The sequence below is a fragment of the Orycteropus afer genome, unplaced genomic scaffold (genome assembly GCF_000298275.1).
Source record: "Orycteropus afer afer isolate SDZICR_OR568_19922 unplaced genomic scaffold, OryAfe1.0 scaffold00315, whole genome shotgun sequence".
NCBI lineage: Eukaryota > Metazoa > Chordata > Mammalia > Tubulidentata > Orycteropodidae > Orycteropus > Orycteropus afer.
In genome coordinates, this window is record NW_006921902.1 from 126,097 (window position 1) to 138,377 (window position 12,281).

The window sequence follows — 12,281 nt, forward strand, 5'->3', positions numbered from 1 at the left end:
GCATTCCAAAAACACCCAAGAGAGAATGGAAATTGGCCAACATACCATTCCATTCACTACATAAGTCACTTCCATTACCTAACTATTATCAAGCAACACTTCTTTCTTAAGGAGAGAACCACAAAAGTAAAGATATTCAAGTCACAAACATTTTCTTTTTGGAGGACAGAAAACCATAGTGATTAAGTATTGGAACTCTGGAACCAGATGGCCTGAGTAATATGAAAGCAAGGACACATTACTGCAGCATCATGACAAAGCCAGTGACTTATCTATATAAGAATTAAAACTCAGAGCTTAGAGACTTTCTGACAGGGGGAAGTTGTATTTGGCACATTAAATTAATAGAGCTTTGATGTTCCCAAATTTTCTTAGTGTATTGGGTTAAATGAGGCACTTCTCAGTGAAAAGGTAACATAGATTAATAGTTATTTGATAAGGCCTGGTAAGACATTATAGGTATATTTCCCAGTTATTAGAAAATTTAATGAATGTAATACTGGGTTACAAACCCCTTTATAAGTAAGGTATTTTTTCCATTTCATTGCTTTCAACAGAATTGAAGAAAGACTAATTGAGTTGTCAGCTGTAGGATCATTAAAAGAACTTTTGAAGATATATTACTATGTGATTTTTGGCATGTATCTTGGAAATGGTTCAAAGAATTAAGTGGCATTGCTATACAAAAGTTTCATTTCTATCTCCTTGCTTAAGTGAGGTTTTTCTAAAAGCAAAAATCGGACTAAAATTGATCATGAATGCTCTCTCATTCTAGCAGTAAGTGATATTTATCCATGGTATGGTGGAGGGAGGGAGCTTCCTCCATGTCATTAGAGCCATATTTCCAGTAAAAGTTTACTTCATATGTTTGTTACTCAACAAAATGTACAGTACATTTATGTAGTTTTTACCCATTTTATGTTCAGTTCAGAAGAAAATATTATTAGAACTTTGTAGTCAAAGAACATAAAATACATTTACACTCCAATCTATATATATATATTATTGCAAATAAACATGATTGATAATCAAAAAAAGATTTACAAGTAAGGAATATTAACATCAGGATCAAAAATATCTTTCAGGGAGATATAGTATAAATGAGTTAGTTAAAAAAGGAACTTTGCACATTTTATTGCTTTTTAAAAAAACAGCCTGATCATGTATTTTTTTGTTTTGTTTTGTTTTGTGACACTGGTTACATTCCTTGCAGTATAACAGCTCTCCTCCCACTTCTTCCCTGTGGTTACCCTTTTCCTATGTCTTTCTTGCATGTGTATTCCTGTGTCCCTGGGTTTCTTCCTGTAAAGATGCTGCCCTTCTGATCTCCCAAGGTTGGTTGTTCTAAGGAGTACATCTCCTTGGTGTAGATGGCTCATAGGCCTGTCTATTGTTTGGCTGAGAGTTAAGCCATGGGAGTGTGTTCAATTCCAGACCTGAAGTGTGACTAGGGGCCATGGTCTCAGGGGTTTCACCAGTCTCCATCAGACTGGCCTTTTTTATGATTTTGAGTTTTGTCCCACATTCGTCTCCTACTTTATCTGTTGTTGTTGTTGTTGTTATGTGCCGTCCAGTTGGACCCAACTCATAGTGCCCCATCTTGGGTTTCTGAGGCAGTATCACTATGGAAGTAGATTGCTCCATCTTCCTTCCTAGGAGTGGCTGGTGGGTTTGACCCGCCAGCCCTCTGGTTAGCAGTCATGTGCCTTAGGCACTACGCTACCAGAGCTCCCCCTACTCTAGGACCTCCAATTTCTTTCTTTTTCTTTTCTTTTTTTTTTTTTTTTTGTGATTTGGGTGAAAGTTTACAGAGCAAATTCACTTTCCCTATAGCAGTTCACATACACTTATTCTCATCACATTGACTACAATTTACCCCAATGCAACAGCTCCCCTCCTGTTTCCTCCCAATAGTTACCTCTTCCCTGTGCCCATCCCTCCATGCACTCCTGCCCCCTGAGCTGTCTTTCTGTGCATACGCAGCCCTTCTATTCTCCTATGATTGTTCTCTCCAAGGAGTGTATCTACCTCAGATAAATGTTCAACTCATATGCTTGTCTTTTGTTTGGCTGGAAGCCACAGGCGTGGGTTCAATTCTAGACCTGAAGGGAGCTAGGGGACATAGTCTCAGTGGCTCCACCAGGATCAGATGAGCAAACCTGCTCCCCCCCCTTTTTTTTCCCCAAATGATTTTGAGTTTTGTTCCACATTTTTCTCCCTCTCTATCTAGGATCTCCTACATAGATTCCCCCTATGAGTGGTTGACAGTGGAAGCCAGGCACCATCTAGTTCTTCTGGTCTCGTAGTCATACAGGCTGAGGATCTCATGGTGTACAAGGCACTAGGACTAATTATTTCTATGAATCTTTGGCTGTCTTCATTCTTATTTGCTGTGGATGAGGAGAGAACCATCATTGCATCTAGATGGCTGCTTGCAAGCTTTACAAATCCCAGTTGCTACTCTCCAAAGTAGGAGGTGGAACAATGTTTTGTGTAGTATGTTATGCTAATTCACCTTGATGTCCCCTGTGACTATGGTCCTGAGCCCACAGGTTCAACTACTTGCTCCCTCTGGGTAGATGGCTGTGCCTTAAGAAGTGACTACAACCTAAGACCTCCAATTTCAATCCCTTTCTGCGTGGTTGGCATTGGTATCTGGGCATCATCTAGTTCTTCTGGTCTCAGGGTCATATAGGCTGAGGTTCTCATGGTCCATTAGTCCTTTGGACTATTCCCATACATCTTTGATTTTCTTCATTATTTTCTCTGGATGAGGAGATCCCAATAGTAACATCTTAGATGGCTGCTTGCAAACTTTTAATACCCTACTTGCTACTTACTGCAGAAAGATGCAAGTGGCATAGTACCTAAGGCATTTTACTGCTAACCAGAAGTTAGCAGTTCAAACCCACCAGCCATTCTATGGAAGAAAGATTGGATATGAATATTGCATCCTTTGCAACTACAACTTATTTTTTTTTCTGTCAACTTAAAAATATTCAAGAGAACACAAAATTGTTCAAAATTGTTTTAACATTGTAAAAAGCAAAAATGTTTCTTTGCACTTAGTCACCTTGGTTGATGTGGTTTTGGGGGCAAATATGCCCTTTCTCTGCCACAATTCACCATCAACTCTAAGGTTTGCTGATGCCTGAACTTCTACAATTTGGGCTTCATTCTCTAGGAATTATTAAAATAGAGTTTCTGTCATTGTGAAAATAAACCATCATTTAAGAAAGGTTGCACATTAACCCTTATTAATCATTCACAACTGAGAATAAAAGTATTAATTTATTATATTTTTCCCTACTAACTTCTTTTGAAACCAAGGAGCAGAAAGGAAACATTAGGGTATTAGCTTTCATAACAGAAATGGAAAGTTGCTATGACATATAAAGAAGAAAAATGAGCAAGAGGAAAATTTTGAGTATCAGGATATGGAAGAACCAACATGACTTCAAACCAACATGACTTCAATTTTTCCTTATATCAATAACACAACCTGTGGAGGTATTAAGGATTCTTTTAATGTTTCCTGAATTATCAGGTACAAACCATGAATGCAGTTGGCCCCCAAATCTCACTTCAATGATTTTAGAATACAGGGATATGCTCAATGTGTTTTTTTTTTTTTTCCTACATCAGAGTTAATGCACACCTCATTGTTAATGTCCTTTGTAGGTTATGAGCGGGCTCAAGTATGATCAACTTTTCATTTGGGGAAGATTTTCTCTGCCTACTAAAACTGTTCTAGTTGAACTCTGTGTTGCTGGAAAGGAGGGGAAACTTAAAGAGAATAATCATTAACAAGTTAAGAATAAAATAGGTTGTGGTATATTCATGCAATAAGTATTATTCAGCCAATAGAATTGAAAAAGATAAATATTCCAATAAAAAAAAAATGGGAACTGGACATGAATAGACATTTCACCAAAGAAAAAATTCAAGTGTCTAGGAAGCACATGAAAAGATAACTCACTATCATTAGTCATTAAGGAAATGCAAATCAAAACCATAAAGAGATATCACTTCATGCCTACTAGGATGGCTACTATTAAAAGAAAAAAAAAAAGTAAGAAGAAGAAAATTGTTCTTGGCAAGGATATGGAAAAATTGGAACACGCTTCACTTGCTGGTAGAGTTGTAAAGTGGTAGAGTCACTGAAAAAAAAAAAAAAACAGCTTGGCAATTCCACAACAACTTAAACATAGAATTATCATATTACTCAGCAAATCCCACTTCCAGGAATATACCTCAAAGAATTGAAAACAGGAACACAGATAGACACATGTACACCAATGTTCACTGTAACATTATTCACAATAACCAAAAGGTGAATACCTAAATGTTCATCAACAGATAAATGAATAAGCGAAATGTGGTACCTACATGCAATGGAATATTACTCAGTCATAAAAATTCATGAAGTTCTGAAACAATCTGCAACATAGAAGAACTTTGAAAACATTATGCTGAAGTAAATAAGTCAGTGACAAATGATATTGTATGATCCTACTTATATAACATATCTAGAATAGGTTATCGGGGAGGATGGGGGGAGGGGAAGAGAAAGACACAATGCTTAAGGGACATTGAGCTTCTGGTAAGGGTAATAAAAATTTTGGAAACAGCACTAATTGTTGAATAACATAATGAACATGATTGATGTCACTGAACTGTATATGACATTGTTGAAATGACACATGTTTTATATGAAGAATTTTACCAAATATGATGAAATAAGAAAATTAGGATATTATCTTTACACATTTTTTTGTAAATCTAAAATAATTCCCAAATAAATTCATTAAAAAAAATTAAAATGCCAAGGAGTATGTATGATATAATTCTATTTTTGTAACTCAAAGCATAATAAAACCATACATACAAATGCACACACCGGTCTGTTATTTATATACGTATGTGTAAAGCAAGATATAAAATTGCTAGTATTTGGAAATAAGTATACAAGAATACAAACAAGATTATTGACATAGATTATTTAGTTAGGGGTGGGGAACAAGTTAGTAACCTGAATAATATGGGAAATGGTGAAAGTCAGGTGGAGAACAAAAAAAAAAAAAAAAAAAAAAAAGGAAAAATACTCAGCATTTATGATAAGGTCTCAATTATGTAAATTGTATTCAATGTGTACATATGACAACAAATTAGAAAATAATATAAAAGTAGATCTATAATTTCTGCTGTTCAGGGATGGCCAGGGTCAAATAAGAAAAAAAAAAAGTTCTGATAGAATATCAGAATATGATATTCTGATAGAATATAATTCTATTTCAGGTAAAAACAAATCAAACAAAGCTTGTTCATGTATGAGTATATGTCTGTGAGGAGTAAGCTGTGCAAGGAGAAGGAACAGGCTGTTACAGAAATAAAGCCTTCATGGCAGTGGGAGTCAGTAGTACAGTGGGAATGATTTTCATTTTGTCCTTTATGAATCTTTGTATTATAATTGTTCACATGTTTGAAAATTCTTACGTTACCCTTTTAGATGAAAAAAAGCAAAGTTTTGAAAAGAAATATGTCCTCCTACCATAGGAGGGGGCTCTGGTAGCGTAGTGCCTAAGGCACTTGACTGCTAATCAGAAGGCTGGCAGTTCAAACTCACCAGCCACTCCTTGGAAGGAAGATGGGGAAGTCTACTTCCGTAGTGATACTGCCTCTGAAACCCAAGGAGGGGTCGCTATGAGTCGGGTCTGATGCGATGGCACATAACAACAACAACCATACAGTGAGGAGCTCTGGTGGCAGTACCTAAGGCGTTTGACTGCTAACCAGAAGGCTGGTGGTTCAAACCCACCAGGCACTCCTCAGGAGGAAGGTTGGTCAATTTACTTCTGCAGTGATGTTGTTGTTGTTGTTGTTATGTGCTCTCGAGTTGGACCTGACTCATAACGATCCCTCCTTGGGTTTGCGAGGTGGTATCACTATGGAAGTAGATTGCCCAACCTTCCTTCCCAGGAGTGGCTGGTGGATTTGAACCCCCAGCCTTCTGGTTAGCAGTCAAGTGCCTTAGGCACTATGCTACCAGAGCTCCTCTGGAGTGATACTGCCAGGAAACCCAAGGAGGAGTCACTATGCATCGAGTCCAGTGGAGTCCACAGCAGTGAGTTTGGTTTGGTTTGGTACCATACTGTGGAAGTACTTAACTAATATCCTCCTTTCCCTCTGACTGTGGCTGCCTGCATCAGATGAATATCACCTGGATCAGCACATGATAAGACTCGTAGTGTTTGCATTTCTCTGCTACCAAGGAGAGTGACTTTCCATTCTGCACTGTCCCTTTTTAATGAGAGTTGTTACTTTTTGTTCTGGTCTTACTCTTCCATGTGAGGCCTTTGACTCTTCAGAATGTTGGGTTGTCACTTTGTAGGGAAAACAACATGTCTAAAATGTGCATTAACATGTAACACCCCACCCCTTGCCAGGGTCTTTGTGTATCTGCCTTCTCCAGAGTTCTGCACAAGGACTTCTACCTCCTATGAACATGGGATCTGCAATCTAGTATCTGACAGGGCTTTTTGCATATTCTCCTCACCTCCAATCTCTGGATTCTAGTAACTCCTCTCCAAGAGGTACCCACAAGCCCTCTCTGTTAGTACTTTGTTATTAGGGGTAAGACAGCTCAGCTGTAATTGCAGATTCTTATGTGATCTTGCACAACATCCGAAGTCCTCATTACTTCCTTCTTTGAATAGTAGGTGAGGAGACTCAAGACCCCTTAATCATGCCCTTCAATGTAAATATGTATTTATGAAGGACTCTGTTTTCTCAAATTTCTATTCACATGGTCTAAGTTCCTGGGATACATATGCAATTTTTTTTCCTGCATGTGAAGGCCTGCTATTCTGCAGGTCATGCTATTATTGTGTGCCTTAAAGTCAACTCTGATTCATAGTGACCATATAGGACAGAGTAGAACTGCCCCATAGAGGTCTCTAGGTTGAAATCTTTATGCAGATTGCCAGGCCTTTTTGTCCCATGGAGACAATGGTGGAGACAAATATTTAACCATTGCAACACCAGGGCTCCTTCAGCCTGCAGGTCATACCCATCAAAAAGCAAATTCTTATAGCCTTCTGTTATAGTAGAGAATATTTGAATGGTGGATGCCATCTCTTTACCTAGGTAATGAAAGAGTGATAGGAGGTACATTGTTCTCTTTCTTAATTGGAGCACAGGAAAGAGTGTAGGAGTGAAGAGGGAGATTCTATCTACAGTTTTCTTCTTCCCTCTCCTAAAATATTAAAGGTAGCCATTAATTCCTCATGATTTCTCTTCTATGGTTACTTTTAATAATACACATTTAAATCATAGTTTGCCAGATTCAGTCAGCTTAGGGATGCAAGAAGATGATCAGTACCAGGGTGGTCTGGAGATAAATATGTTCAATTTTTGATTAACTACAATTTAAGCATTTGCTTTGTGAATTATCTGTGACCTATTTTAAACACTGAATCCACTTTCCTTTGTACCCTTGAGCCACTTCTACCACAAGATGCTAAATGTGTTCAAGAAATATAAACTAATTTTCATATAAGCCTAGGGGAAAAATAAGATGGAAAGCAAATATGTAGCCAAAATATCCACATAATCTGTTCCTAAATCAAACAGAAATGATTTTATATCATCTATTCTTGAGGATTATTAAGGACAACGTTGTACTATATTTAGGAAGTTTCATCAATAATTGAGCATCTCCTTTTAGCACTGGTTATATTGTCATTTACACCTAGAAGTCCAACCACAAGTATAATCTTTTAATATCTCAATCTCTCTCTTTCTCATACCCCTCACTTTGCTCACAGGTGTACCATAGATGATCGTGTCACCCGGGTGGCCTGGCTAAACCGCAGTACAATCCTCTATGCTGGGAATGACAAGTGGTCCATAGACCCTCGTGTAATCATCCTGGTCAACACACCAACCCAGTATAGCATCATGATCCAAAATGTGGATGTATATGACGAAGGGCCGTATACCTGCTCTGTGCAGACAGACAATCATCCCAAAACATCCAGAGTCCACCTCATAGTGCAAGGTAAGTCCCAACTGGACTTGGGGCTTGACATTCCTTTAATGAAGAAGGGAAAGGATAGTTGATCTTTGCTTCTATGAATGTATGAATACAAAAATAAAGGCCATTTTCCTCTATTGAATCAGAGACTGAGTATATCTCCTGGATTCATTCCCACTGATAGGTTCTAAACTAAGTATTGAATATCTTCACAAATTTCTCAGTTTTATCTCTCTAGGCCTTTTGTTTCCATTAATAAGTCATTTGGCAAATATTGGTTGTGCTCTCTTAAGCTTAACATTCTGGTACTGGAGAAATATATATTCAAGATCAGATATGTAGCACTCTCAGTATCTTTTATTTCTCTTTCACAGGCTTATTTCATAATAAAATGTTTCTAACGTTGATGCTAGATCATGTGACTTGTAACTATTTTTCGCATAGCTGATGTGTCGTGTATGTTCTGGAAGGGTTCTGAAGTACTGCTTAGCTTAGTTCTTGCTGGCATTGTTGGACATGTTCATACACATTCTCTCAGCCCTCAGTGGAGCCCAGACCTGGGAGGTACATTAGTCAAAATGATATTTCTGGCCTACATTGGAAATAAATCTATAGGATAAAAGGAGTACAGAAATATTATCATCCTGTTTCAATCTCCTTTTTTAAAAAAAAAAAATCTGTATCAGTACAACCCAGGCACAGTGTCACACATGCATTTTTAATAGGTTGTAATTTAAATTTCACTTTGCATAAAAAAACGGAGTTGAAGAAATATAAGAGCCTCAAATGTCAGCTATTAAATATTAAGAACTAAAACACACGCAGGTAGTGGTTTTGAGCATGTGAGAACCATTTAAAGCAAGGCTGCAATTCAAATTTGAACTTATTTTGAACTACCCAAGCTACCACTTCACCATGTGAAACAATTTCTATAAGGTATTGATTCATGGTAGGAATGAAGTTCTAAGCAACTAGTTTTCATCAACCAATGACAAATTATTTACCTAATGTGAGGTTATTAATTTTAAGACCTTTCTCAAAGTCTCTAATGTTAACACTGGGGTGCATATACTTTGCTCTCAGAAAGAACACATAAGTAATTTAGTTGTTACTAGCTGCCTTTTACCAGATTATACTGACCATATATTCAACATATTTTTTCATTTTGTGAAATAGATTTTGTATCATATACATGATTCCTCCAACTGTACCTTTTAGAAACCTATTATTTTTCTCATTTCCTTTGGTTTCAGGGAGAGTCTTTGAGTAAAGAGTAATGTCTATCCATGCTTCAGTTATTTGTACAATTTGGGATGGTCATTTTTTTTTCTTTTGGCTAGAGCTGCTCTTTGTGAGCATAGCATTCTCTTCTCTGCCTCTTAAGCTCACAGATGAGGAATTTTGCTCTCAACAAGTAAGCCATTTGTAATGACATGTGCTGAGTCAGAGATTTGTCTGCTGCAACTTCTGTGTCTCAGCAGTCCTGGTGCTGCTGTGTTGCTCAAAGCTTTGCCTTGGTTCAGACTCAGAGCATCTCTCTGGCTCCCTTCTGTTTTCAGATGCTCACAGCAGCCTATCATATGACATATCTACATACTCTGCTAGTTTCCATTCTCCATGGATGTCCCACCCAGTAGTATGATTTGGTGACCATCACAGTTTTGGAGCTAGAGTACTGCCTGCCATCTGTAGTAAGGACAATTGTCAGTGGCTGGTGCTTCTCCTCAGATAATGGTAGAGGCACTTGGAGAGATTAGTCATCTGACACAAGTTGGGATGTCTGTTGGATTATTGAGGGTATAAAATACAAAGGGGTGTGAATTCCTACTCTTCCACCTGCCACTTGGGCTTAGATCCAGAAGACCTGAACATTCTGAGCATTTGAAGTGATGATGCTTTAGTGGCATTTCCATGGCCTCGACAACAAAGTTTTCTTTAAATTCAGAAATGTGGCCCTGAAATGGAAAAGAACTGTCAGGCACTGTACAAAAACAGACTCAAACAGCACAGGGCAATCACTTTTCAAGAAGTAAGACAGATTGTATGAGCATGTTGAAGCCCTTATGGGTCTTAACGCGATGTGAGTGCAGAGCTTCAGAGGACAGTTTGCTTCCTGACACACTCTGAGTGATTCCTTGTGGCTAGACTGTGGAATCTCCTTGTGGGCCTCCTAGCTTTGAGACAGACAGAATCTGAAAGCAGGAAGATGCAGAGCAGTACAACCTTCAGTGCTGGAGTTTAGTTCCTTACCATCCCAATGCTTTAGCCATGTGGGATCCAAAAGATTAGGGAGGGTGGTGTGGATATGGACCCCTTCTATTAGAACAATTGACAGATTGGGCTTTTTATTTACAGAAAGGTGAAATAAGAGAAGGAAGATTCTGGGGCTTTTTTCTAGCAATGAGATGACTTTATTATTTTTTTTTTTTCTTTAGAAACCAGTTGAATGTCCACAGGTTGAAGCAGAGAATCACTGCTCAATTAGAAAGAAGCCTGAGAGTCTTCTTTCTTCCCAGCAGCTATTGGCTTTTGTCCAGTCTATAGATTAATTTTCCAGAGTTAGTGTTAGTTCAGGTTAGATAAAGATAATGAAAGTTTCTTAATCCTCTTAAAGAAGATTTATCTAGCTGAGTAAAAAGCTTTTGGAATACAATAAGGTATGTATAAAATTAAGGCCTAATCTTTCCTTTAATTTCAAACTGCTGATAGGTATTGATTTTGCAATGAGAAAAACTGAAAAACGTCCGAGCTGCAATGTTTCTGTTTTTTGGGTTTTCTTTTTAAAGATGTTTATTTATCTTCTGTCCATTTGAGAACATGAGTATCTCATTACTTCTGCCAATCTGGTGCCATGAGAAGAAGGAAAAATAATCCCAAGGGTGTTCCCACATTTGTTATTTTCTGCTCCTGCACTGGGCAAAACTTGCTTTGTCACAGACTTCAGAGCCTGTCCTCTACTGCTTTATAGGGTGGCCTTTGCCACATATCTGATGGAATTAATTTCTAAGGCCTCCTCTTTGAGAAAAGAAGTTGCATTCATTAAAATATTATCATTGATACCAGAGGCACATCATTACCATTTAGGGGGCAATTTCAAAGCACTAGGAACTCTGGTAGCATAGAATCTAAGGCATTTGACTGCTAACTAGAAGGCTGGTGGTTCAAACCCACCAGCCACTCCTTGGAAGGAAGATTGGGAGGTTTACTTCCATAGTGATATCTCCATGAAAACTCAAGGAGGGGTCACTATGAGTTGGACTTGACTCCATGGCAGTGAGTTTGGGTTTTTTGTTTGTTTGTTCATTTTTATTTCAAAGCACTACGTAAGAGTGTGTGATAGTGTGCTCAACACTGTATAGTGAAGTATTAAGAGAATTCAGCACAACAGAAAGTGTCATTGTTGGGTTGATCAGGGTGGGAAAATCAATCTAGTAGCTGGTGAGCTGAAGTGAAGAGAAACTGGAGGAATAGATGCAGGCAAAGAGTTATTCCCAGCACCCAAAAGATGTGCAGAGAATAGACTGTAGATATAATCTGTGGAAATGGAGGGAGTGAATCCAAGCGATAGTGTCCAAGAGAAATTGAAAGTATTATTTCCAATGCAAAGACAATGCATTAAAAGAAAGAAATTATGAAGAAAGAATTACATTTTTTAATTTGGGAAATACATTGTTGTTGTAGGTAATTGGCAGGCAAGAGGGGTTAAGATTGAGTTCTACTAAGAAAAGAAAGGGTTTAACTTGCTAGATTTAGAGAAAAAGAAAATGCAAATATTCCACAGACATTATAGAACTAGGGAGCATGTGTAACTTAAGACCAGAAGGGAAGTCTTTGAAATTCAGTGTCGATTTACTAGCTTAAGTGTAGGTAAGTTTAATAGAAAACTATTCGTAAAGAACACAGGAGTAATAACTTATTTATATCTATCCTCGACACTTAGCAGAGTGTCATAGGCATAGTAGACACTCAGCAAATATTTGTTAAATGAATGGTAGAAGGAACTGATACTCAACACAATACAAAGCACTGCCCTCGAGTTGGATTCAACTCATAGTGACCCCTCCTTGGGTTTCCGAGGTGGTATCACTTCGGAAGCAGATTGCCCAACCTTCCTTCCGAGGAGTGGCTGGTGGGTTTGAACCGCCAGCCTTCTGGTTAGCAGTCAAATGCCTTAGACACTACACCACCAGAGCTCCTGATAGAGCAACTGAAGTGGCATATGACTATGATAAACATAAAACCACTT

At 38.1% G+C, this 12,281-nt stretch overlaps 1 protein-coding gene across 1 annotated transcript in view; it reads left to right on the forward strand.

Moving 5' to 3' along the window:
* The first annotated feature begins 7,830 nt into the window (after positions 1-7,830).
* Positions 7,831-12,281, forward strand: part of OPCML (opioid binding protein/cell adhesion molecule like) — a 591,092-nt gene continuing 586,641 nt past the window's right edge. The window contains exon 1 of the mRNA XM_007951891.2: positions 7,831-8,059. Coding sequence (XP_007950082.1) covers positions 7,960-8,059 — 100 coding nt within the window. The 5' untranslated portion in view covers positions 7,831-7,959. The remainder of the gene's footprint in view (positions 8,060-12,281) is intronic.